We start from the raw sequence: 21,569 nt of genomic DNA, 5'->3' as shown, positions 1-21,569 counted from the left end.
GAAGAAGGGTCCTGACCCGAAACATTGAATGTTTTTCTCCACGGATGCTGCCTGGCCTGCTGAGTTGTTTTTTTCATCTGGATTCCAGCATCTGCAGTCCTTTGTTTCTCTAAAATACTTTTAATCTGGATAATTACATCGATTAAGAGCTTCACGTCTTACAGTACATATGAAAAGGGAGCATTTGTACAGGTTAATTGCAGTTTGAACAAGCATGCTTTCTGTTGTGTTATGCCCTAGTGTTCTATTGGAAGACAACTGGTTGTGTAACTTTGCTGTCTAACATTGCAGAGTCAGCTGCAGTAAATCCTTCACTGCAGGTGGGTAGAAACCGAGCAGGCAGCTCGTTCTCCATCGTCGGGGGCATTGGGCCACTTCTGAAATTCACTTCCAGTGAAACAACTTTCAGATGCACGGTGCAGCAGTGCCCACTACACTGGCACAGTGCAGCAGTGCCCACTATTGGTGCCATACACTGGCACAGTGCAGATTTAACACCTGCTACAGGACACATTGCTTCCCTATTTTTGCACTGTGTTCGGTAACTTCCTGCAACACCTGTGACGATGTTGAGCCTTTCATCTGTCAGTGTTACACAGTAGTGCCTCTTGCCGAATAGCAAATCATTTATCAAACATAAGTTAGTGGCGAGATATGTAGCACTGAGCATATTAAAGCAGCCAGTAACCCACACAGATTCAAGTACAAACACGGAGTTGCATGGTAAAAGAGCCCGGGGGAATTTACATAGCACCATTTGCATCATTCGACAATGCAGTGTAGCCGGTAGGGTTGATTTGCAGTAACACATTTCTGCAGGCAAAGTGAACACTCCCTCTCCCCACTCAGCTGCCCAGAGAGGAAACGGAATCTAATGATTGGTTTTGGTTGGGAATGTAATGTTAGCCAGGATCACGTTCATGCCTCTGAACATTGTGCAACAGATGGATGGTTTAACTCTATGTGAAAGGCATAATCTCCAGTGACGTGGAGCTTGGTACCCTCGGCACCACCCCTCCCACAGTCCCTCAGTGTGACCCTCCCTCAGTACCACCCCTCCCAGTGTGATCCTCCCTCAGTAATCGCCCTTCCCACAGTGTGACCCTCCTTCAGTACCGCCCCTCCCAGTGTGACACTCCCTCAGTTCCTCCTCGGGCAGTGTGGCGCTCCTTCAGCCTGGAGTGAGGAGCCTCGCCCTGGGATGGGAGTTGAGGTTTCTGGGCCGGGTTCCTGGGCCCCAGGATCAGGGTGTGAGGAGGGGATGCGGGGCGCAGTGTCAGTGTTCAGTGTGAGCGGACAGTCCGCGGGCACCGGTTAGCGCCGACGAGCAAGCGGCGGCGGCTCAGAGGGGTGGGTGGTGGGTTGGGACTGTCCCACCAGGGTGCAGTGCCGGGTGACTTCTGGCAGTGGAGCTGGGCAGCTGGCGGTGGTTCACTGAGGAGCCGTTACAAGTTCTTCATGCAGACCTGGCACCGTCCCACCCGCGTCAGTAGCTGCCCAGCCTTCAGCGTGTCAGCCACCGGCCGCGCCTCGAACTGCTGCTCGGGATCGATGGTGGAGAGCCAGAAACTGTGCTTGTTGGCGAAGTAGTGGCAGGTTCCCCGGGCACCGTTACACTCCACGAAGGGGGTGGTGCGGAAATCCTCCAGGCAGCTCCCAGGTGACACCAGCGACTGACCGCCCCCCTCACTGCCTGCGCCCGTGTGCTGGGGAGAAAGGTACAGAGAGGTCAGAAACAAACCCACACCGACACACCGGCCCCTGTGGGTGACCCAGCATCAACGGTCAGAGCAAGACTGGCATAGACGGGGTTAATCCTGGGAATGTTGCTCCTGCTTCAGGAGGGAGATTCCCTGGTGCTGTTGGCAGGGAATATCACCAGGCACCAGTGAGGTGGAGCTGCAGTTCGGGAGGGCAGGGATTAGCTGTAACTCTTCCCTGCAGAGAAGGTCAAGAGGTGGTTCTCTGGAGGCCTTCAAATCAGAAGGGGTTTTGAATGAGTGAAGTTCGGAGGGATGGCGGTGTTCTGGTAAACCAATCACAAAACGTTAGCTGCAGACCCAGGAAGTCGTTAAGAAGGCCACCAGCATTACTGCACGGGGGTGGGGTTAAGGACAGGGAGGTTATGTTCCAATTGTGCAGGGTGTTGGTGAGATCACACCGGGAGACTCTGCACAGTTCTGGTCCCTGACCTAATAAAGGATACCGTGACATTGGAGGCAGTCCGGCAGGGATCACCTGGGTAATTCCTGGGATAAGAGGGATGTCCTACCCAGCAAGGCTGGACAGGTTGGAGTTTAGAGGAATGAAGAGTGACCTTATTCAAACAAGATACTAAGGCAGGTTGACAGGTTAGATGTTGGGATGCTTCACCGGGGGAGATAAGGGGCCAGTCATTTAAAACAGGTTTGTGGAAATGTCTTCTCCCACCGGGTGGTGAATCTGTGGAATTCTCTGCCCTGAGGGTGGGGGCAGCTGGATCATTAGAAGTATTTAAAGTGGAGGTGGATAAATATTTGATAGATCAGGGAACAGAGGGATATGGAGAAATGGCACAGAAGAGGAGCCGAGGCCAGCACGGATCAGCCATGATCAAGTTCAATGGTGGGGCACGGTGGCGCCTCCTGCTCCTGTTGCCTTGTGTTACTTGGAGAGGAAGGGAATGTTGTCGGGCTGATCTGGGATGAGGTTGCAGAGGATCAACGGGAACTTCCCAACCGTCACCAGAGAGGCATGCAAATAAGTGCCAGGGCTGTGGGGGGGTGAGGGGAGGTGACTGGAGATGCTTTCACAGAGCTAGCATAGGCTCAGTGGGCCAAAGGGCCTGTGACATGCAGTGAGTTACGGTGGGGTGAGAGTGGAAGGTCATTACCATGAGGAAGGAGTAACCGATCCAGAGGCTGCGCCAACCCAGGGGACACATGGGGATGGTGATATCCTGGCTGTGGACGGCCACGGCAAGTGAGGGAGCCTCGCACACCGAGCACCGGCTGATGTACTGCTTAATCTCTCCATCGGCGACTGGCATCATTGGGATGGGAGCGTTGGTGGACAGCCAGTAGGACTTGTCGTTCCTGCTGGCGAAGTGGCAAACCTCGTTGATGTTGCAGTAGACGAAGGGCATGGTGCTGAAGCGAGGCATGCAGGAGCCGGCCAACCCTGGCGGAGGAAACAGCAGGTCAGTGCCCCCGGTACAGTAACCCGGCCCAGCCCACCCCTGGGCGGGCAGCCCACACCCAGCCCACCCAGGACCGGCCAACCCTGGAGCAGGAAACAGCAGGTCAGTGCCCCCAGTCAGCAACCCGGCCGTAGCCCACCCCTCACAACTGGGACCGGCCAACCCTGGGGCAGGACACAGCAGGTCAGTACTCCCGGTACAGCAACTGGCTGCAGCCCACACCCAGGACCGCTGCCTACCCCCACCACCCACACCCAGGCTGGCCAACCCTGGGGCAGGAGACAGCTCGTCAGGGCCCCCAGTAACAGCTACCCGGCGCAGCCCCCCTCCACACACCCGGGATTGCAGCTGACCCCTGACACCGGGCCCAGCACAGCCCCCACACCAGGACCGGCGGCCCCCTCCCCCCGCACGCCCAGGAACAATGGCCCCCACCCGGAAAAGTTGGGCATCTCAGTGTCACACCTGAGGCAGCGGGAGGGGCAGGGTGGAGCTGATGTAAGGGGTGGTGGGGGGGTTGCTGATGGAAGGGAAGGGAGGGGAGGGGTAATGAGGAGGGAGGGGAGGCCGAGGACTTCAGCAGCAGGTCACACTGAGCGGCTTATGGGGCCCTGTGTTCCTGCCCCCGATGACCCCCAAGCGCTGCTCTGTTTGGGAGCCGAGGGCCAAGCTGTGTTCTCTGCCCCACACCGTCTGCTCCAGGGCTGTGTGCTGGGGCACAGTCACAGTGTCTGTGTGGGGCCGTGCCCCCCATGGTGACCCTGACCCACCGCCAGACTGCAGCCTATCCAAGGAGAGAGCGTGCACCCCCACCCTGGGAATCCCGAGTCACATTGGCCTCAGGAGAATGCGCTTCACTGGATTACAGGGGCTGTGAGACTGCACCAGGGTCACTGGGTGTGGTACCCGTGGGGGCGCCGGGGGTGGTACCCGAGGGGCCGCCGGGTGGGAGGGGTTTGTGATCTCACTGGGACCCAGCACCCTGGGGTGGGGACGTCTCAGTGGTGGTGGTGGGGGGACGGCACCGAGGGGCTGCTTCCCTGGGCTGGAGGGGCCGGAACTGGGAGCTGAGTTGGGAATCGGGGGTCAGACCTCATGGAATGAGAAGTGTTCGCACGGGTTTCGGGAGTTCTCTGTCCGGTGTGGACACAGGATCAGTCTGAGGCTTGCTGTGACCTCCTCCTGCTCCCGAGCTGCCTGTGACTTTATCGGACCCTGCCCCAGTAACAGGAGCAGGAACACGGCTCTCCCCCAACGTACCCAGGTCCTGGTTGTGGGATTTCTCCTGCCCTTCCACGTAAAGCAGGCTGTATCCTTCCCACAGCCTGTTCATCCCCAGGGGACACGGTGGGACCTGCTCCGACTGGCTGTGCTTCACTAGGAGATATCCGACACTGACGCTCCGACCCGGCATTCCTGTCATGCCGCGGACACCTGGAAGTCCTGGTGCTCCTGTGAAGCAAGAGGCGACGTTAGACCCATCCCACCAGATACTCTCTGGTGCGGCTCCTCACTGACATCGCAGGGACACAGGACAAAAGGGGGAGCGTTTGTGCCTCAAATCCACACAACGAGGCAGCAAGTAGTCTCCGTCTGTACCTCTCCACAGAGTGACACACACACAGTGACATACACACAGTGACACAGTGTCACAGACACCCAGTGACACATAGAGTGTCACAGACACACACATACAGTCACAAACACAGACACAACAACACCAACAGATTGACACACGAGAGACACACAGACATGACAGACATGGTTATCCTGTAGTTCTGATGACAATTCTCTCTCCATCTCCACAGATGCTGCCTGACGTGCTGAGTGTTTTCTATTCAGCCTGGGCAGTATTGTACATCTGTACTGGAGTTGGATACCAAGCCTGGGTTTGTGAAGTGTGAGCTTCGAACGAGGGGTTCTGGGGCAGAGAGGAGAGGCTAACAATGTATTGAATGGGGAGAGGTGACCTCTCACTCCTTGACCTGTTTGCCAGGAGGCTTCATACCTTCAAATCCCAGTGGACCCTGTTGTCCCATCAAACCGGGATCTCCTCGCGAGCCAGCCACGCCGGGCAAGCTGGTGGGGCCGGGGAACCCCAAGTGGCCTTTCGGACCCTTAGGACCTGTTGAGAGAGACAGCAACGTCATAGGATTGGGGAATCCCGGCTGGGAACCAGCAGGAAGTGAGGAGAGAAACAATGAGCTAAACCAACCCCACCCCCACCACCTCAGCCAATCCAGAATCAATGTTCAGGGCAGCCTTGCAGTTCTATAGGACCTTGGATTGTCCCAGTGCTTCACAGCCAATACATTCTTTCACAACTGCGGTCACTGCTGCAGCCAATTCCCCACATACAGCAATTGAATAGTGACCATCTGTTGGTCGCTTGTGCTTCAGGCCGATGGAGTGAGTGGTCCTGCAGTCAGTGAGCCCATAATGCTGAGGTGGGGCATCCCAGGTGGAAGAATCAGACACGGGAGACTCGTTGGGAGCTCGGGAAGGAGGCAGAGTCTCTGACCGGCCTTGGGGACAGGGCAGTGTGGGATTCACTGGATCACTTCTCGGGACATCTTAGGAGAGGATGACTGAGGCTGGCAGATACTGACAGGTTCAGGAGGGTGTGAGGTGATCCTGTGGTGGGAAACTTACTCAGAGGCACCTGGAACTGAAGGGATTGGCTGTTGGAACTGAGGGAAGGAAGGTCTTCCCTTGGGAACTGTGAACCTGGAATCCTTTCCCTAGGAACCACTGCGTGCTCAGTAGTAGACCTGTGGACATGGATCAGGACATCTGGGGGTGAGGTGAATCAGCCAGTGAAGGGTGAAACAGGATCAAGGGTCTGAATGGCCTGCCCTGCCCATGTTTCTCACGTTCACGCAGTGCGCGTTGTCAGACCTCTGGGGAGAATGTTCAGTCTCACCTCGATCACCATGAAGTCCCTTTGGCCCGGGATATCCAGGAAGTCCACGTTGTCCAGGGGCCCCTGGCAGCCCAGGAGAACCTTTGGGAGCCACCACGTGCTGAGGAATAGAGACTGGGCCCTGAGGACCCGGTGGTCCCGCCACACCTACAGCCCAGCCAGAGCAGAGACAGCGTTACAACATAGAACAGGGATAGGCCCTTCGGCCCAACAGGTCTGTGCCGACCACAATGCCTAATCCTTTCTGCCTGCACATGATCCAGATCCCTCCATTCCCTGCCTGTCTAAATGCCTCTGAAACTTTGCTATCGTACCTGCCTCCACCACCTCCCCCAGCAGCAGGTTCCAGGTACCCACCTCTTTGTGTAAAAAACTGGCCTGGGAAATCTCCTTTAACCTTTCCCCCCTCACCTTAAACCTGTGCCCTCTAGTATTTGACATTTCCACCCTGGGAAAAACTCTGTCTACCCTCTCATAACTTTATAAACTTCCATCAGGTCACCCCTCAGCCTCTGACGCTCCTGAGAAAACAATCCAAGTTTGTCCAACCTCTCCTTACAGCTAAAACCCTCCAATCCATCCTGGTGAACCTCTTCTGCACCTTCTCCAAATCCCTCACATCCTTCCTGGAATGAGGCAACCAGAACTGCACACAATACTCCAAACGTGGCCTAACCAACAACGTACACAGCTGCAGCATAACTCCCTAACTCTTATTCTCAACATCTGACTGATGAAGGCAAGCACACCGTACACCTTCTTTATCACCCTATCTACTTGTGTTGCCACTTTCAGGGAGCTATTAACCAAGATCCCTCTGTACACCAATGCTGTTAAGGGCCCTGTTATTAACTGTGTACTTTCCCCTGACATTGGCCTCCCAGTGGAACACCTCACACTTGCCCAGATTAAACTCCACCTGCCATTTCTCCACCCATATCGAACCAATGAGACAGTAGGCAAAGCAGTGGGAGCGTCTCCCACCCTGCCCCACCCACCTCCCATCCTCCTCCAGCTGCACCTTTGATGGAAGTTGGCCCCCATCTCCACCTCCATCCATGGGTGCCTGCTGAGGGGTTGGATCTGAGCAATACTCGGATACTCCCAAAGGCTGGAGGGCCAAATGGTTTCCTCCTTATCTCTTTGTTTCTATGGAACAAGAGGCTATTCAGTCCCAAAGGGAAGGATCTGGTCAGTCAATGGCCCTGGTACAAACTATTCCAGCTCTTGCCTCTTGGTTGTATAGTGAGGAGGTTACTCAGGCCTTTTACTAGGATCCCAATACTTCCCTTGTTGGGATGTTTTGCTCCAGATGTGTCCAGATCCCATCTCAAAGGGTGGGGACTGTCTCTCTGGGCCAGCGAGGTGGTCACACCACTGATGACCCAGGGGAGTGAGTGCCAAACTGCTGGTGAGGGAGGGCTGGAGTGCCCGTGCTCTCACTCCCTGCTGGGTGTGGGCATGGTGGTCTGCCTGGGTTGTACCACTGAACACACTAATCCCCATGCTGCTGCAGTGTTGGTGGGAACCCATCCCCCGTGTGTAGCAGGAGGGAGGGGAACAGAGGGAGAATGTGCTTCACTCACCTGGCAGCCCCACAAAACCTTTCGCACCAGGAGGTCCTGGATCTCCAGGCTGACCCTTGGGCCCAGGGAATCCCATCATCCCTGGGCTACCCGTTTCTCCTGTTGATGGACAGAGAAATGATCGGTTAGAAGGTACTGCACCGAGCTAGCACATCCGGGAACGGCAGGTGCAGTGAACGGGGACATTGGTGCTTCCCTCACTCCAGATGGAGTCATGGTTGGGCAACATCACTCGATGGTCCTGTCACTGGAGGGGAGGTGGATCGAGTGCAGAGAATTCCCAAAGCACATTTCCCTCCACTCTACCCGAGGCCCATTTTCAAAGAAAAACAGTGGGGTTTGAGCATCAGTGAGAAGGTCAAGTTTACTGCCCATTCCTCACTGCTTCAGAGAAAGTGGGAGTGAACCACCGCAGTCCTTCTGGTGAAGGTGCTCCCATGGTGCTGGTGGGGAGGGAGTTCTAGGGTTTAGACCCAGTGACGGTGAAGGAACAGCGAGACATTTCGAAGTCAGGGTGGTGTGTGACAGAGGGGAAGCTGCAGGTGGTGGTGTTCCCTACACCTGCCCTCGGTGGTAGAGGTGGTGGGTTTGTTGGAGTAGCCTGGGTGAGTAACTGCAGGTTGCAGACGGTACACACTGTAGCCACTGTGTGCTAGAGGGTGATTCCAGCCTAGCCTGAGGTACCTTGGCCACACTAAGGTACTGCTTCCCCTCGAACCCTGAGACCAGCTCATTGGGTACACCCACTGACCTGCAGGGCATTTCACTCTTTAATAAACTCTTCATTTCACGTCTTATTCTGGACAAATGTGGACTAAAGTTGACAAATCCCCCAAAACTGAGACCCAGGATTAGGCGCAGATGCTTGGGGAAGAGTCGGGGTGAAATGTTCCCACTCAGACAGCGGTGAACCACTGGAACTCCCTCCCCAGAGCCTTAGGGGTTCGGTCGATGGACTAGCGGGTGTGAGGCTGGGCAGGAAAGTGGTTGAGGGCCCGATCTTCTGAACGCTTCTTATAACGACATCACCCTGCTCTGAAAGATGCTGTGGGAAAGGTGGTGGACTCGCCTCTGTTGCCGGGAATGCCATCGATCCCAGGAAGACCAGGCTTCCCCACATCGCCCCTTGGTCCATGTGGCCCAGGTAATCCTGCTCTTCCTTGGTCTCCTGCCTCACCCTTGATCCCTGAGAAGCCTGCTCTACCAGGCAAACCTTGTGGGCCAGGATAGCCTGTGAAAACACAAGACACAATTAGACATCTTCAAGTCACCCACATCTCACTGAGCCCCACTCCGGATCAGATGATGGGATGCTTCAAACTCTGGAGACGGGAGCAACCCTCAGATGGGCATCTCAACACTGGTGACCATCTATGAGTTACAGGCAAATTCCATTGATTCCTGATGCACAGTGTGCATGGTCAAAGCTTTACAATCAATCACAGTCACCTGAAGGTCTCTGGAGCACTCAGTTACCCCATGAGACCAATGGCCAACATGGTAACTTAGTGAGAATCCTGATCTATCACAATCACTCAGAATCCCGGCCAATCAAGATCACTCAGTCAGTCAGACCTCTGACCAACCACGGTCGGGCTGCCAGGCCCCTGACCAACCACGGTCGGGCTGCCAGGCCCCTGACCAACCACGGTCGGGCTGCCAGGCCCCTGTGGGGACAGAAACAGGGTTAACATCTCAGGTCCTTGGCCTTTGATTAGACCTTTCCTGACCAGTCACAGTGAGTCCAGACCAACTGTGGTCACTTAGTGAACTAATAGCATGGGATCAGAAGTCCTTTACCTTGGGTTCCGTGCACCCCCTTTGGTCCTGGATCGCCTGGTTTTCCTGGCTTGTCTGAAGGGATTAAGGGTCCAGGTGGTCCTGGGGGTCCAGGTGAGCCAACAGGACCTGGATGACCTGACACAAACCATACAGACAAGTGTGAGGAGAGGCAGTGTGTTGATATCTGCATTCATCAATCAAATGTTGGTGTCATGCAGGGCTGGAGATGGGAAGGTGAAGTGTGGGTGAGTGTCAGATGTGGACGCTCCGATGAGTTACCAGTGTCACCCCTGGGTCCAGGCAGTCCGGGTAGACCAGGTTCTCCCAGCTGAGTGTTCGGTGCTCCTCGCTCTCCCTTCTCACCCACTTCTCCAGGCTGGCCTTCAGCTCCTTTCCCGCTCACACCTGTGGGCAAAACAACAAGGTCACGTTATTCCATCGGTGGTTAACTCCAACCGTCCATCTCCTGCCCCTTCGGAGACAGAGGTGGCACGTTAACTAGGGCTGAAACCTCGTACTGCCCTGAGGGAGTGCAGCTTTGCTGGAGGACCCTCCTTTGGCTGAGATGTTAAACCGACTAAACTACTCAACAAAGGCCCATGGGCGCAGCATGTTGAGTATTTGGGAAGTTTCCCAGGGGCTTGGACACTTGACCTTCCTGACCCCCACACCAAAGTGACCTCATACTGGGTGGTGTTGCCATGGTCCTGATGGCAATTGAGGCCCACCTCTGTCCATCGGTCCTGGGCTACTCCTACAGCTTTGTCTCCCTACGGGAGCCAACCACAGCTCAACCACTGAGCACAGGAAGAGGTAATTCAGCCTCACAAGTTGTGCCAGCATCCAATGAGTGGCAGGCAGAGCACTGAGAGCTTCTCCACCTGGTCTGAGCTCTTGGGATCCATGTTTTATGCCGGAGTTTTAAACAAACAGACCACATCAACGGCAAGTGTTAATCTTCATTTCACCAGCTCAATGCCATTGTCAGTCGGGTCACAGAAGAGGGAAACACTCAGGTTCCCAGACACTGGTGAGGAGGAAAAGTCTTCTTCTGTTTCAGCACAAGAGTCAGGAGAGGGTAGGAGGTTTGCTGGAGTAATCCGGGGATGAGGGAGTTCCATTCCATGAGGACTCTGCAGCTGGTCTCCACAGAACAGGGAAGGTTAAGGGGAGATTTAATGGAGGTATTCAAAATCAGGAGCAACACACAATCTGCTGGAGGAACTCAAGCGAGTCGAGCAGCATCTGTGGGAGGAAAGGAACTGTTGATGTTTCAGGTCGAGTCCCTGCATCAGGACTGAGAGTGGAGGGGGAGATGGCCGGTATAAAGAGGGGGTCTGGTGAGACAGGAGTCCCAGGTGACTGAGGAGGGTGCAGGGTTCAAAATCAGGAAGGGTTCTGATGGAGTGAACAAGGAGAAACTTCCTGGGACGGGGTGGGTGACCAGGGGACACGGAGTGAAGGGGGTTGGCAGAACTGGTGGGGGGAGGGAGGGGCAGAGTGTTTTTATGCAATGGGGATCTGTGATCTGGGCTTGCTGACTGAAAGGGCGGTGGGAGGGGATTCGACAGGAACTCTGCGGGGCTCATGGGAGTGTGGGAAAAGGGACAAATGGGAAACTTTCACAGGGCCAGCGCAGGCATGGGCTGAATAGCCTCCTGTGATGTGTCTTTCTTTGATTGTACTCCAGCCCTGGTAGCGAGGAGCCAGGTCACTGAATGGCCAAACTGGTGCCCGACAGCAGTGGGGATCCTTGGTTCCTGCTCGCTGACAGCTGGGTTTATCCACGGCCCTGCTGATGGAGAAATGATTCACCAAAACATTCACTGTACCTGGAGATCCCACAGAACCTTTCGATCCTCTTAATCCATTTAAACCCGTCAAACCGTCAGGGCCCTGTAAACCTGTTGGCAAATTCAAATGAAAGGGATTAACATTTCCCCGCGGAATCCCAACGCTGACCGGAGCTGAGTTAAACCTCGGTGAAATTCACGGCTCAATGTGCTGACACAGTAACACGGTATGGAGACAGGCCCTTTGGCCCAACTCATCCGTGCTGACCAGATCCATGGGGCTGACTGGGAACAGCCCCGGAAGGATGGTGAGGAGCCCTGGTTTTAGAGAGGGAGGTGAAATCCTCAGAGACGCAGATTGTTTCCTGGTGTCTGGGCGGGTGACTGGATGAAGGTGGACATCCCAAACCAGGCCAGGAGCTTCCCCGGGGGGATTCCTCACCCCATGGTCTGGGGACTGACCAACTGCTGGGGTATGTCAGTAGTTCCACCATGGGCTCAGCAGCACTGATGGATCGAAAGCAGCACAGTTGGAAAATGACCACCAAATGAATCCACCGTTTCTCGAGCAGCTTCCTTTAGTTCCCTGGGACACAGACTCTCAGGGCCCTGAGAAGTTATCAGCCTTGTCACTCTCCCTACTACAACTGAGCTAATTCAGCTCCTCCCTCTCACTCACCTCCTCCCTCTCACTCACCTCGAGGTCATGTGGACACGATGCCTGAGGTCACACTGTGGGTAAGGAGAGCACAGCAAGGACATCCCAAAGACGTGTGGGCTGGTTAATTGGCCACTAGCAATTGTCCCCAGTGAACAGCTGGGTGGCAGGAGTATCAGACCTCAGAGGTGGGGAGAGGGTGGGTTACAGGGGAATCTGTGGGATTGCTCCTAGAACAAGCAGGGGTTCAAAGGGCTGAATGGCCTTCTCTCCAGAGATGGCACTGGTGATGCTGGTGGGTTTAACTGTAACCAATGGCTTCATTTACTGACACTGTTTTAATTCCTGATAGTTAACGCTGGTCTAAGAGTGGGCCGCAGGCTGGTGTTGAATTTGTGCTTCCTGGTTACATATTCCCTCTTCGGCTATTCCCAACCGGAACTGGCTCTTCCAGAAGGGCCTCCAGGCCAGGAGCAGAGTTCCACGAGATTAACCCGGGCTCTGTTCCGATTTCTGGGTAAACACCCATGGATACAGCCCATCCATGGCTGCCCCAGCAGAAACCACCCAATGGTCAACTTTGCAGCCGGCTGATCTCCATGGATCTGCCATTACACCAGATCAGGACCAGGGTTAGTCACCGGCACACGGTCACGGGTACCTTTTGCCCCTCGATATCCTGGGAAGCCCGGAAATCCTGGAAGGCCTTGTGATCCTTTAGGACCTTGCAGCCCTTGGTCACCCAGCGTACCTGACAATCCAGGAGAACCTGCAAAGCAGAGAATGTAAGTCAGCGGCAGCAGTGGGAAACACCCAATCCCACTGCAGGAGGCACACGGAGAAGGAACTGGTGCGGGGTGCCCCGTCACCCACACCACAGTCGGCATCTACCCAAAGTCTTTCACCAGAAGGTCAGTTCCAGAGCCCGACCCCGCAGCTCAGGGGGACCACTGGCCCGCCCACCAATGGGACCAGGGAGAAGGTTTCGGTGAGATGGCCCGAGGGTACGAGGGGGGATTCTGGTTTGCCGAGATCGACCTTAACCTCGAGCTGCAGTGCAAAGCATTTAACCATTCCTGAGAGGACAGCATTCCCAAGCTCTGCCAATAACAACTTCTATTTATGGGGAACCTTTTGCAGTGAAGGCCAGGGGTCGAACAAAAGGCCGGGAATACTGCTCACCACAGGAATTAAACACTATCTGCACAGAGGAGTGCTCCCTGCACCGAGGGTCACTCCCCACAGAGAGGGTTGCTCCCCGCACAGAGGGTTGCTCCCCAGGCAGCAAGTTACTGTCCACTCTGTAGTGACCCAGTGGAGTGTGTAACCCCCACACTGGGTGACCCAGTGGAGTGTGTAACCCCCCCTCACTGGGTGACCCAGTGGAGTGTGTAACCCCCCCCCTCACTGGGTGACCCAGTGGAGTGTGTAACCCCCCCTCACTGGGTGACCCAGTGGAGTGTGTAACCCCCCCTCACTGGGTGACCCAGTGGAGTGTGTAACCCCCCCTCACTGGGTGACCCAGTGGAGTGTGTAACCCCCCCTCACTGGGTGACCCAGTGGAGTGTGTAACCCCCCCCTCACTGGGTGACCCAGTGGAGTGTGTAACCCCCCCTCACTGGGTGACCCAGTGGAGTGTGTAACCCCCCCTCACTGGGTGACCCAGTGGAGTGTGTAACCCCCCCCTCACTGGGTGACCCAGTGGAGTGTGTAACCCCCCTCACTGGGAGCCAATGGCCTCAGCCCCTTCCATGAGGAGCCCCCTGGCAGGGGTCACTTACCCTGTTGCCCTGGGAAGCCGGGATCACCACGAGCCCCTTTTATTCCTTCAATGCCGGGTTCTCCGGATTTCCCAGCTTGTCCTTGTAGACCTGCCTGGCCAGATTTGCCTGTAACAGACCATGGTGTCAGTATGTAGGGCATGACAGGCAGTCCGGTGGTGAGTGATTCCCCAGGCAACGGGCTGCTTACCTTTGACCCCCGGTGACCCCGTGTCACCCTTGTATCCAGGCCCACCAGGCATGTTCATCATCTCTCCCACCTCACCTGCAACGAGGTCACAACAGCTGTTACTGATGCACGAACATCTGCATCCCCACGGTTACCAAACACAAACGTCTGCTGATCCCACTGCCAAGCAGCCAGTGGCAGCAGCAGTGACTACACTGCACACACCCACGGCTCTCAGTACGTCCATCCTGGCCACTGGTTGGCCCAGCCCATGTAAAATTTGTCCTGACCAGGTTAAGGACAAGAGGAGGCCATTCAGCCCTTCAATAGTGTCCCATCTTTCAGTGAGACCAGAGCGGGTGTGTACTAACCCCTACCTCCCACCTTGTTCTGCTCCACCCCACCCTAAACCCAACAGAAGCTCATCACACTCAGCTGAGCCCTGACTTTGTGGGGGCGGGGGGGGGGGTCCAGATTCCCACTGCTGGGCGGGGAAATCGCCCCAGGTCACCTTCCCTCCATCTACTGGATCAAATCATTCACCATTTCAAGTCCATCAACCCCGACCCTCCCCCAACACCAGGAGGGATGCCCAGCCTCTCCCTGCCCAGGGTAGAGGGTCCTGAGTCTCCCTGTGGCACAGCACCTCCCTTGTGTCTCTCACCTTTAGATCCAGTGGCTCCAGGGAGTCCGAGGACTCCTGGTAATCCGGGGACACCCACTAGACCCTGCAAAGCAACAGCAAGATGTTAGAAAGGCTCCCATTGCCCCAGCATTGGTGCCAGGGGCTTCACTGCCATGGAAGTCCTGCCATTCTTGGTCACTGCCTGAATGAGGCAGTTACAGCTGACAATGTGTGCATAGTAAGATCCCACATACAGCACTGTGATAAATCCCAGGGATCTGTTCACCTGCTGCTGAGCAGTGCTGCTGGCACAACTCACAGCTCTGCTCTGGGCTCGGGCCACAGCATCTCTCACCTTGCAAGGCAGATGGGGCCAAGAACACAGCACACCACCACACCTGTGCTGACCATTCCCTTCCGCCTGCACGATTCACATCCCTCCATTCCCAGCCTGTTCATGCAACTGTCTAAATGCCTCTTAAACATTGCTGTTGTATCTGCCTCCCCCACCTCCCCTGCAGCCCGTTCCAGGCACCCACCACTCTCTGTGTAAAAAACTGGCCTCAAATCTCCTTTAAACTTTCCCCCTCTCACCTTAAACCTGTGCCCTCTAGTATTTGACATTTCTGTACTGGAAGAAAGATTGACTGTCTACTCTATCTATGTCTCTCATAACTTTATAAACTTCTGTCAGGTCTCCCCTCAGCCTCCACCACTCCAGAGAAAACAACCCAAGTTTGTCCAACCTCTCCTTATGGCTAATACGTTCTAATCCAGGCAGCATTCCGGTGAACTTCTCCTGCACCCTCTCCAAAGCCTCCACATAGAACAGTACAGCACAGGACCAGGCCCTTTGGCCCACAATGTTGTGCTGAACCAATTACATTAGTAATAAAATGCCCATCTAAACTAATCCCTTCTAGGAGCTTCTGGAATGCCCCTATCATACTGGCCTCCACCACCACCCCTGGCAGCACATTCCAGGCACCCACCACTCTCTCCGTAAAAAAAAAAATTTGCCCCGCACATCTTCTTTGAACTTTCCCACTATCACCTTAAATGCATGCCCTCTGGTATTAGACATTTCAACCCTGGGGAAAAGACTGGCTGTCTACTCTATCTATGCCTCTCATAATCTTATAAACCTCTATCAGATCTCCCCTCAGCCTCCACTGCTCCAGAGAAAACAACCCAAGTTTGGCCAACCTCTCCTCATAGCTCATACCCTCTAATCCAGGCAGCATTTTGGAAACCTCTTCTGCACCCTCTCCAAAGCCTCGACATCCTTCCTACATCCTTCATACTCACCTTGTCCCCTGACATCCCGGGAAAGCCTCTGATTCCCGGTGGGCCCTGTGCCCCCGGCATTCCTTTGCTTCCAGGTTCTCCTGGGAATCCTGGGAATCCTGATTTTCCTTTCTGTCGTCCAGGAGTTCCAGGAAAGCCAGGTTGTCCTCGTTGGCCTGGGAGTCCAGGCATTCCTTTACTCCCTGATGGAGGAACAGAAATACAGGTGTTGTTTCTTTTAATATACAAAAGTTTATTCACCTAAAAGCACTACAAAAAGACATACATAGTCAAAAACTACAGCAACTATCGCAAGAAAAATAGCTACACAGATGCATAACTACATCAGGTGCTAACTAAACTATGGCAAAATACACGACTTCAAATCAAAATCCCATTCTCACCGTCCACAACACACATGATCCCGAGGGGCCCACCGAGCATGGAACTCAACCAGGGTGCCCGTAAACACCATGTGTTCCCTCTCCAAGGTCACCCGTGCGTGGACGTAAGCCCAGAAGACGGGCAGGCAAGCTAACCTGCTGGAACCCTCGGCCGCCCACTGCCGCATCCAGTGGATGGCCAGCTTGGCCAGGACCAGCAGAAAACCCACCAGGAGATCGTCCACGTGACCCGCCCCACCAGGTGACCGTAAACCAACAGCGTCGGGCTGAAGTGCAGCCAGAACTTGAGCAGCAGCTCCTTCAGATAGGCAAAGAGGGGCTGCAACCTCTCGCACTCCACATACATGTGGTACACCATCTCCTCCTGGCCGCAAAAGTGACAGGCGGCTGGGGTGTTGGTGAACCGGCTCAGGAAACAGTTGCGTGGCACTGCCCGGTGCAACACCCTCCACCCCAAGTCCCTGATGTACAGGGGGAGGACTCCTGCCTAGAGAGACCTCCAATGGAGACCCCCCTCACCGCCCGCCGGCAAGACGGACCGCCACGGTGTGTCCGGCCAGCAGACCGGGGCGAGGAAGTGAAAAGTGTGCAGGAGCAGCCCATACAAGAAACACCTCAGTGCCTCATGGAATGGCACCTTCAGCGCGTCCGCCAGGTGGCTCAGGTTGTGCCGCACCGCCTCCCGAGAGAGACGCTGGGCCCTGGGCCCGATGAAAGATTCTGGCTGAGAAGGGGCTGCCGCAGCCGGGATTGCTCTGCGCCCCCTCCCCCTCAACACCTGCCACGATGGGATGGGGAATCGGCCTCACGCACAGCCAGGGCACCGCTGGCCCAGGGGCAAGTCAACCGGAGGAGACTGTACCCCAGACCTACATCAGCTCCCAATAGAACCCAGGCAGCTCCCGCAGAGCGGCACGGCTGACGGCCGCCGCTGGGAGACGCGGCACCTCCTGCAGCGCCCAAAGGCAGAGGGCCGCCAGCTGGGTACGCACGGACACCAGTGACTGACCGCCCTCCACCATTGGCAGACTCAGGACTGCCACAGAGACAGTGCCTCCGGCCGCCCCAGAAGTCCGCCAACCTCCTCTCGGTGGTGGCCACGAAGATGTTGGGCGGCACCAGCGTGTCCAGCCGGTACCACAGCATGGAGGCCACCAGCTGGTTGATGACCAGTGCCCTGCCCTGGTACGAGATCGCCCAGAGCAGACCCGACCAGCACCCCAGCCAAGCAGAGACCTTCGTTCCCAAGTCCTGCCAGTTCGCCAGCCAGGATCCATCAGTGGAACACAGTGTGTGGGGACAGTGTTCCCGAGGTGGAGCCAACAGCCTGACCAGTGCAATGCCGACGGACATGCCCAAACGCCTTACAGACGTGGCACCATGGACGGCCAGTGGCCCAGAACACGCGATAGTACTGCCCCTCGTATTGGATCTGAAACTGCCCCTTGTCATCCCCACCCCGTGCCAACTGCATGAACAGCGCTGGAAGGAATACATGTTCTTGAAGCCAGGTATGGCTGGCCTGTGCATCATCGGAGTGATGCCCAACCGTACCTCGCCCAGAGACCGCAGGTGGAGGAGGAGGGCCTTGTCAGGGATATGGGGAAAGATGTCAGAAAGGACAACCCACTGCACGGGGGCTCCCACTGGCTCCACTGGCATGAAGACCTCCCCGACGTCAGCCCCTTACTCAGGGCCAGGCACACCTCCGCATCAGATCGCAAGAAAAACCACAGTCTTCCCGTACATCCCGATAACCACAACAACACCCGTCTTGCCCCCCCACAGTCTCGGACATGGCCATCAAATCGCCATCGATACCAACCGATGGAGGTACAGTATATCTCACGCCGTTCTTTTAGAGTCAACAGTCTGAAAGGTGACGTCTTCTCAGGAGCCACGCCTCCAGGAGCTGCAACTTGCTGCATAGGTCCAAGGCCCTACATGTCCATGGCCACATCCTCAAACAAAGAACAAGATATCACTCACTGCGGTCGGATTTCCAAAATGCCTTACCTCTGGGACCAGTGAAGCCAGGATCTCCGGAGGAACCAAAGTCACCCTTGTCCCCCTTCACTTTCACCATCATGGCTGGTTCGATGGGTGGTGCAGGTCCAGGGGGACCTTGCTGTCCTCGATCACCTGTGGTCATTGAGAAAACATCATCACTCCCCACATCCCACTCTCAGCGGCAATGACCCTTTGTCCAGGCTGTTAGTATCGAAAAATATAAGTTATAATTGGTAATTGCTTTATACTTGCCACACGCACCGAGGTACAGTGAAAAACTTTGTCTTGCACACAATCCATACAGATCATTTCATCACACCAGTGCACTGAGGTAGTACAAGGGGAAGCAATAACAGAATGTGGAATAAAGTTACAGTTACAGACAAAGTGCAGTGCAGGCAGACAATAAGGTGCAAGGCCATAACGAGGTCAAGAGTCCATCTTAAATGTACTAGGACCTGTTCAATAGTCTTATAACAGCAGGATAGAAGCTGTCCTTGAGCCTGGTGGTATGCGCTTTCAGGCTTTTGTATCTTCTGCCCGATCGGAGGAGGCAGAAGAGAGAATGTCCGGCATGGGTGGGGTCTTTATGTTGGCTGCTTTACTGAGGCGGTGAGAAGTATAGACAGAGTCCAGGGAGGGGAGGCTGGCTTTGTGATGTGCTAAGCTGTGTCCACAACTCTCTGCAGTTTCTTGTGGTCGTGAGCAGAGCAATTGCTGTACCAAGACATGATGCATCCGGATAGGATGCTTTCTATTGTGCCGAGATAAAAGTTGGTTTTATTGCATTTATTAATCATCTCTAATAGGAGTGAACTTTCTTCTTGAACCACTGCAGTCCTTCTGGTAAAGATGCTCCCACAGTGATGTTGGGATGTGGGTTCCAAGGTTCAGGCCCAGTGACGGTGAAGGACTGTTGATATATTTCCAATTCGGTTTGTAACTTGAGGGGAACCTGCAGATGGTGATGGTCCCTGCACTCACTGACCTTGTCCTCCCTCAGTGATGTACGCCATGAGTTGGCAGGTGCCATGCTGCAGTCTCGGCAAATAACAGTTGGCAATAAATGGTGCACAGTGTGGTGATGGGTGTCTGAGGGTTGAGCAGTAAATGGTGCACAGTGTGGTGATGGGGGTCTGAGGGTTGGGCAGGAGGTGGTGCACAGTTTTGGTCAACTTGGTGTGTGTTACCATGGACTTGAACATGTCTGAATCTGCTGGCTCAGTAGATGCCAGGTGGTCAGTCTGGTATTTGAACATTGAGGGTTTGATAAACCAACTCTTGCTGATTCATTCAGAGACTCAATCACATTGTGAGGACCTGGACTCAAAGACAGGCCAGAGCAGGTCAGGGCAGCAGTGAGGTAGGGGGCTTGTACACCCCTCTGATGATCGCCATTGAGTTTTATTGGTTTACAAGAGGACACAAACCCAGCTGATTCAGCTCCTCCTGTCCCTCCATTCCATTAAATTTGGTTCTTTTTTTGATCCAACTCCAGATCCCACATCTCTCATTCTCCTGGTTCACAACATTCATCAACAGTAGTTTGAAAATTTCAATTGCCCCTACGTTAATTGTCCTTTAGTCTCCACATATAGGGAAGGATGGACCTACCCTGGAGACAGAGAAGGTTCACTGAGTCGATTACTGAGATGGAGGTGTTGATGTACGAAGGGGAGTTGAACACTTTGGGGCTGTACAGTTTGGAAGGGTGAAGGGTGGATTGACAGGGTGGATGCTGAGAGGATGTCTTCCCCGTAGGGGTATCCTGAACCATGAACCACTTCAGATGAAAGCGCTTTCCAATTTAACACAGAAATGAGGAGTTTCAGTCTAGAGGAGTCAGAAGTTACAGGGAACAGACAGGAGAATGGCCCTGAGGTCAAGATCAGATCAGCTGGATGGCAGACCCAGCTCAAGGGGCCGAATGGCCTAATGTCAGGTCTGGTTAACATCACCTGGTGGCCAACATGTCGTGTTCTGGTGGGACCACCAGGGTCCTGCCGGGACTACCCACGGGTGTACCGCACCCGGGTCCTGCCGGGACCACCCACGGGCGTACCACCCTGGTCCTTCCGGGGCCACCCATGGGTGTACCACCCTGGTCCTTCCGGGGCCACCCACGGGCGTACCACCCTGGTCCTTCCGGGGCCACCCACGGGCGTACCACCCTGGTCCTTCCGGGGCCACCCATGGGTGTACCACCCTGGTCCTTCCGGGGCCACCCATGGGAGTACCACCCTGGTCCCCCCTATGCTGAGAATGAGGGTTGCTCCAGGAGTTTACGGGACTGGTGTTGAGTTGGTTACAGCTCATTATCTCACCTTTAAGCCCTTTTGTCCCTGGCCCTCCGACAAACCCTCTGATTCCAGGAAATCCTGATTCCCCCTTCAGTCCTCTGATCCCAGGTCGACCTTTAAAGCCTCGACCACCAGGGAATCCCGCGATTCCTGGCAAACCTTTTGCACCTGCAGGGATGAACAGATGGAGCTCAGATCAGTGCAACAGCAGGGCAGCACAGCGGAGGGGGAGGGCGTGAACCAAACGCTGCAGGACATTAGCCAGACCCAGTTTCCATCCCCAATGGGGACAGGGTCACCGCGCGCCTCCCAGTGGAGAGGGCACAATCACCAACCTGTCGAAGAAGCCTTCAGACACTGCCTGTCTCTCACCCTCACTCCCTCCCTCTCCCGTAGCCCTACAGCACAGAAAGAGACCACACGGCTCACTGTGTCCATGCCAATCATCACACCTGCCTCCACCAACCACACTCACTGCCTTGGGGATTCAAGTCCAGGTCCAGAGAGTTTTGAAAACCCTGTGAGAGTCTCTCCCTCAGATCCCCTCCAGACCTCTTCCTCCTCACCAAACACCTAGTCCCTCTGATCTTAGACGTACCCGTTATGGAGGAACGTTTCTCACTATCACTCCGTTTATGCCCCTCATCAACTCTGTCAGCCTCCCCCTCAGCCTCCGCTCCGAGGAGCACAAACCCAGCCTGTCCAGTCTCTCCGCTCCATCCCAGGCAACGTCCCAGGGAGCCTCTGCACCCTCTCCAGTGCTGCACACACTACTCCAGCTGTGTCCCACACTTACCCTTCAGCCCATCGAGTCCTGGCAGCCCATCTGCACCGATTGGAGCGCTGGGCCCGGGGAAGCCTCGGTCTCCAGGGGGGCCCATGTTGCCGTGAAGCCCAGGCAGTCCTTTCATCCCCGCTGGTCCTGGGGAGCCCCGGTCACCACGGCTTCCTTTGTCACCACGGTGACCTGCAACCAGACAGCCGATCAGAGGCAGGAGGGGGAGGGGGAGGGGCGCATAGGGAGGGGGTTGGATGGAGGGGTAGGGGCAGAGTAAGCCCTACAGAGGGAGGAG

General features: G+C 55.3%; 1 protein-coding gene across 1 annotated transcript in view; it reads right to left on the bottom strand.

The window, feature by feature from the left end:
• Positions 1–91: 91 nt before the first annotated feature.
• Positions 92–21,569, bottom strand: part of LOC127575861 (collagen alpha-2(IV) chain-like) — a 110,027-nt gene continuing 88,549 nt past the window's right edge. The window contains exons 31-48 of the mRNA XM_052026060.1: positions 21,293–21,463; positions 20,521–20,664; positions 18,203–18,328; positions 15,804–15,985; positions 14,535–14,598; positions 13,892–13,966; positions 13,702–13,809; positions 12,582–12,689; positions 11,302–11,373; positions 9,749–9,874; positions 9,488–9,604; positions 8,757–8,918; positions 7,688–7,786; positions 6,102–6,248; positions 5,187–5,303; positions 4,439–4,630; positions 2,873–3,159; positions 92–1,706 (exon numbers count right to left, since the gene is read on the bottom strand). Coding sequence (XP_051882020.1) covers positions 1,446–1,706; positions 2,873–3,159; positions 4,439–4,630; positions 5,187–5,303; positions 6,102–6,248; positions 7,688–7,786; positions 8,757–8,918; positions 9,488–9,604; positions 9,749–9,874; positions 11,302–11,373; positions 12,582–12,689; positions 13,702–13,809; positions 13,892–13,966; positions 14,535–14,598; positions 15,804–15,985; positions 18,203–18,328; positions 20,521–20,664; positions 21,293–21,463 — 2,558 coding nt within the window. The 3' untranslated portion in view covers positions 92–1,445. The remainder of the gene's footprint in view (positions 1,707–2,872; positions 3,160–4,438; positions 4,631–5,186; positions 5,304–6,101; positions 6,249–7,687; positions 7,787–8,756; positions 8,919–9,487; positions 9,605–9,748; positions 9,875–11,301; positions 11,374–12,581; positions 12,690–13,701; positions 13,810–13,891; positions 13,967–14,534; positions 14,599–15,803; positions 15,986–18,202; positions 18,329–20,520; positions 20,665–21,292; positions 21,464–21,569) is intronic.

This window comes from Pristis pectinata, chromosome 11, assembly GCF_009764475.1.
Source record: "Pristis pectinata isolate sPriPec2 chromosome 11, sPriPec2.1.pri, whole genome shotgun sequence".
Taxonomy (NCBI): domain Eukaryota; kingdom Metazoa; phylum Chordata; class Chondrichthyes; order Rhinopristiformes; family Pristidae; genus Pristis; species Pristis pectinata.
The sequence above is the reverse complement of the archived record's forward strand: the minus strand, read 5'-3'. Positions and strand labels throughout refer to the sequence as shown.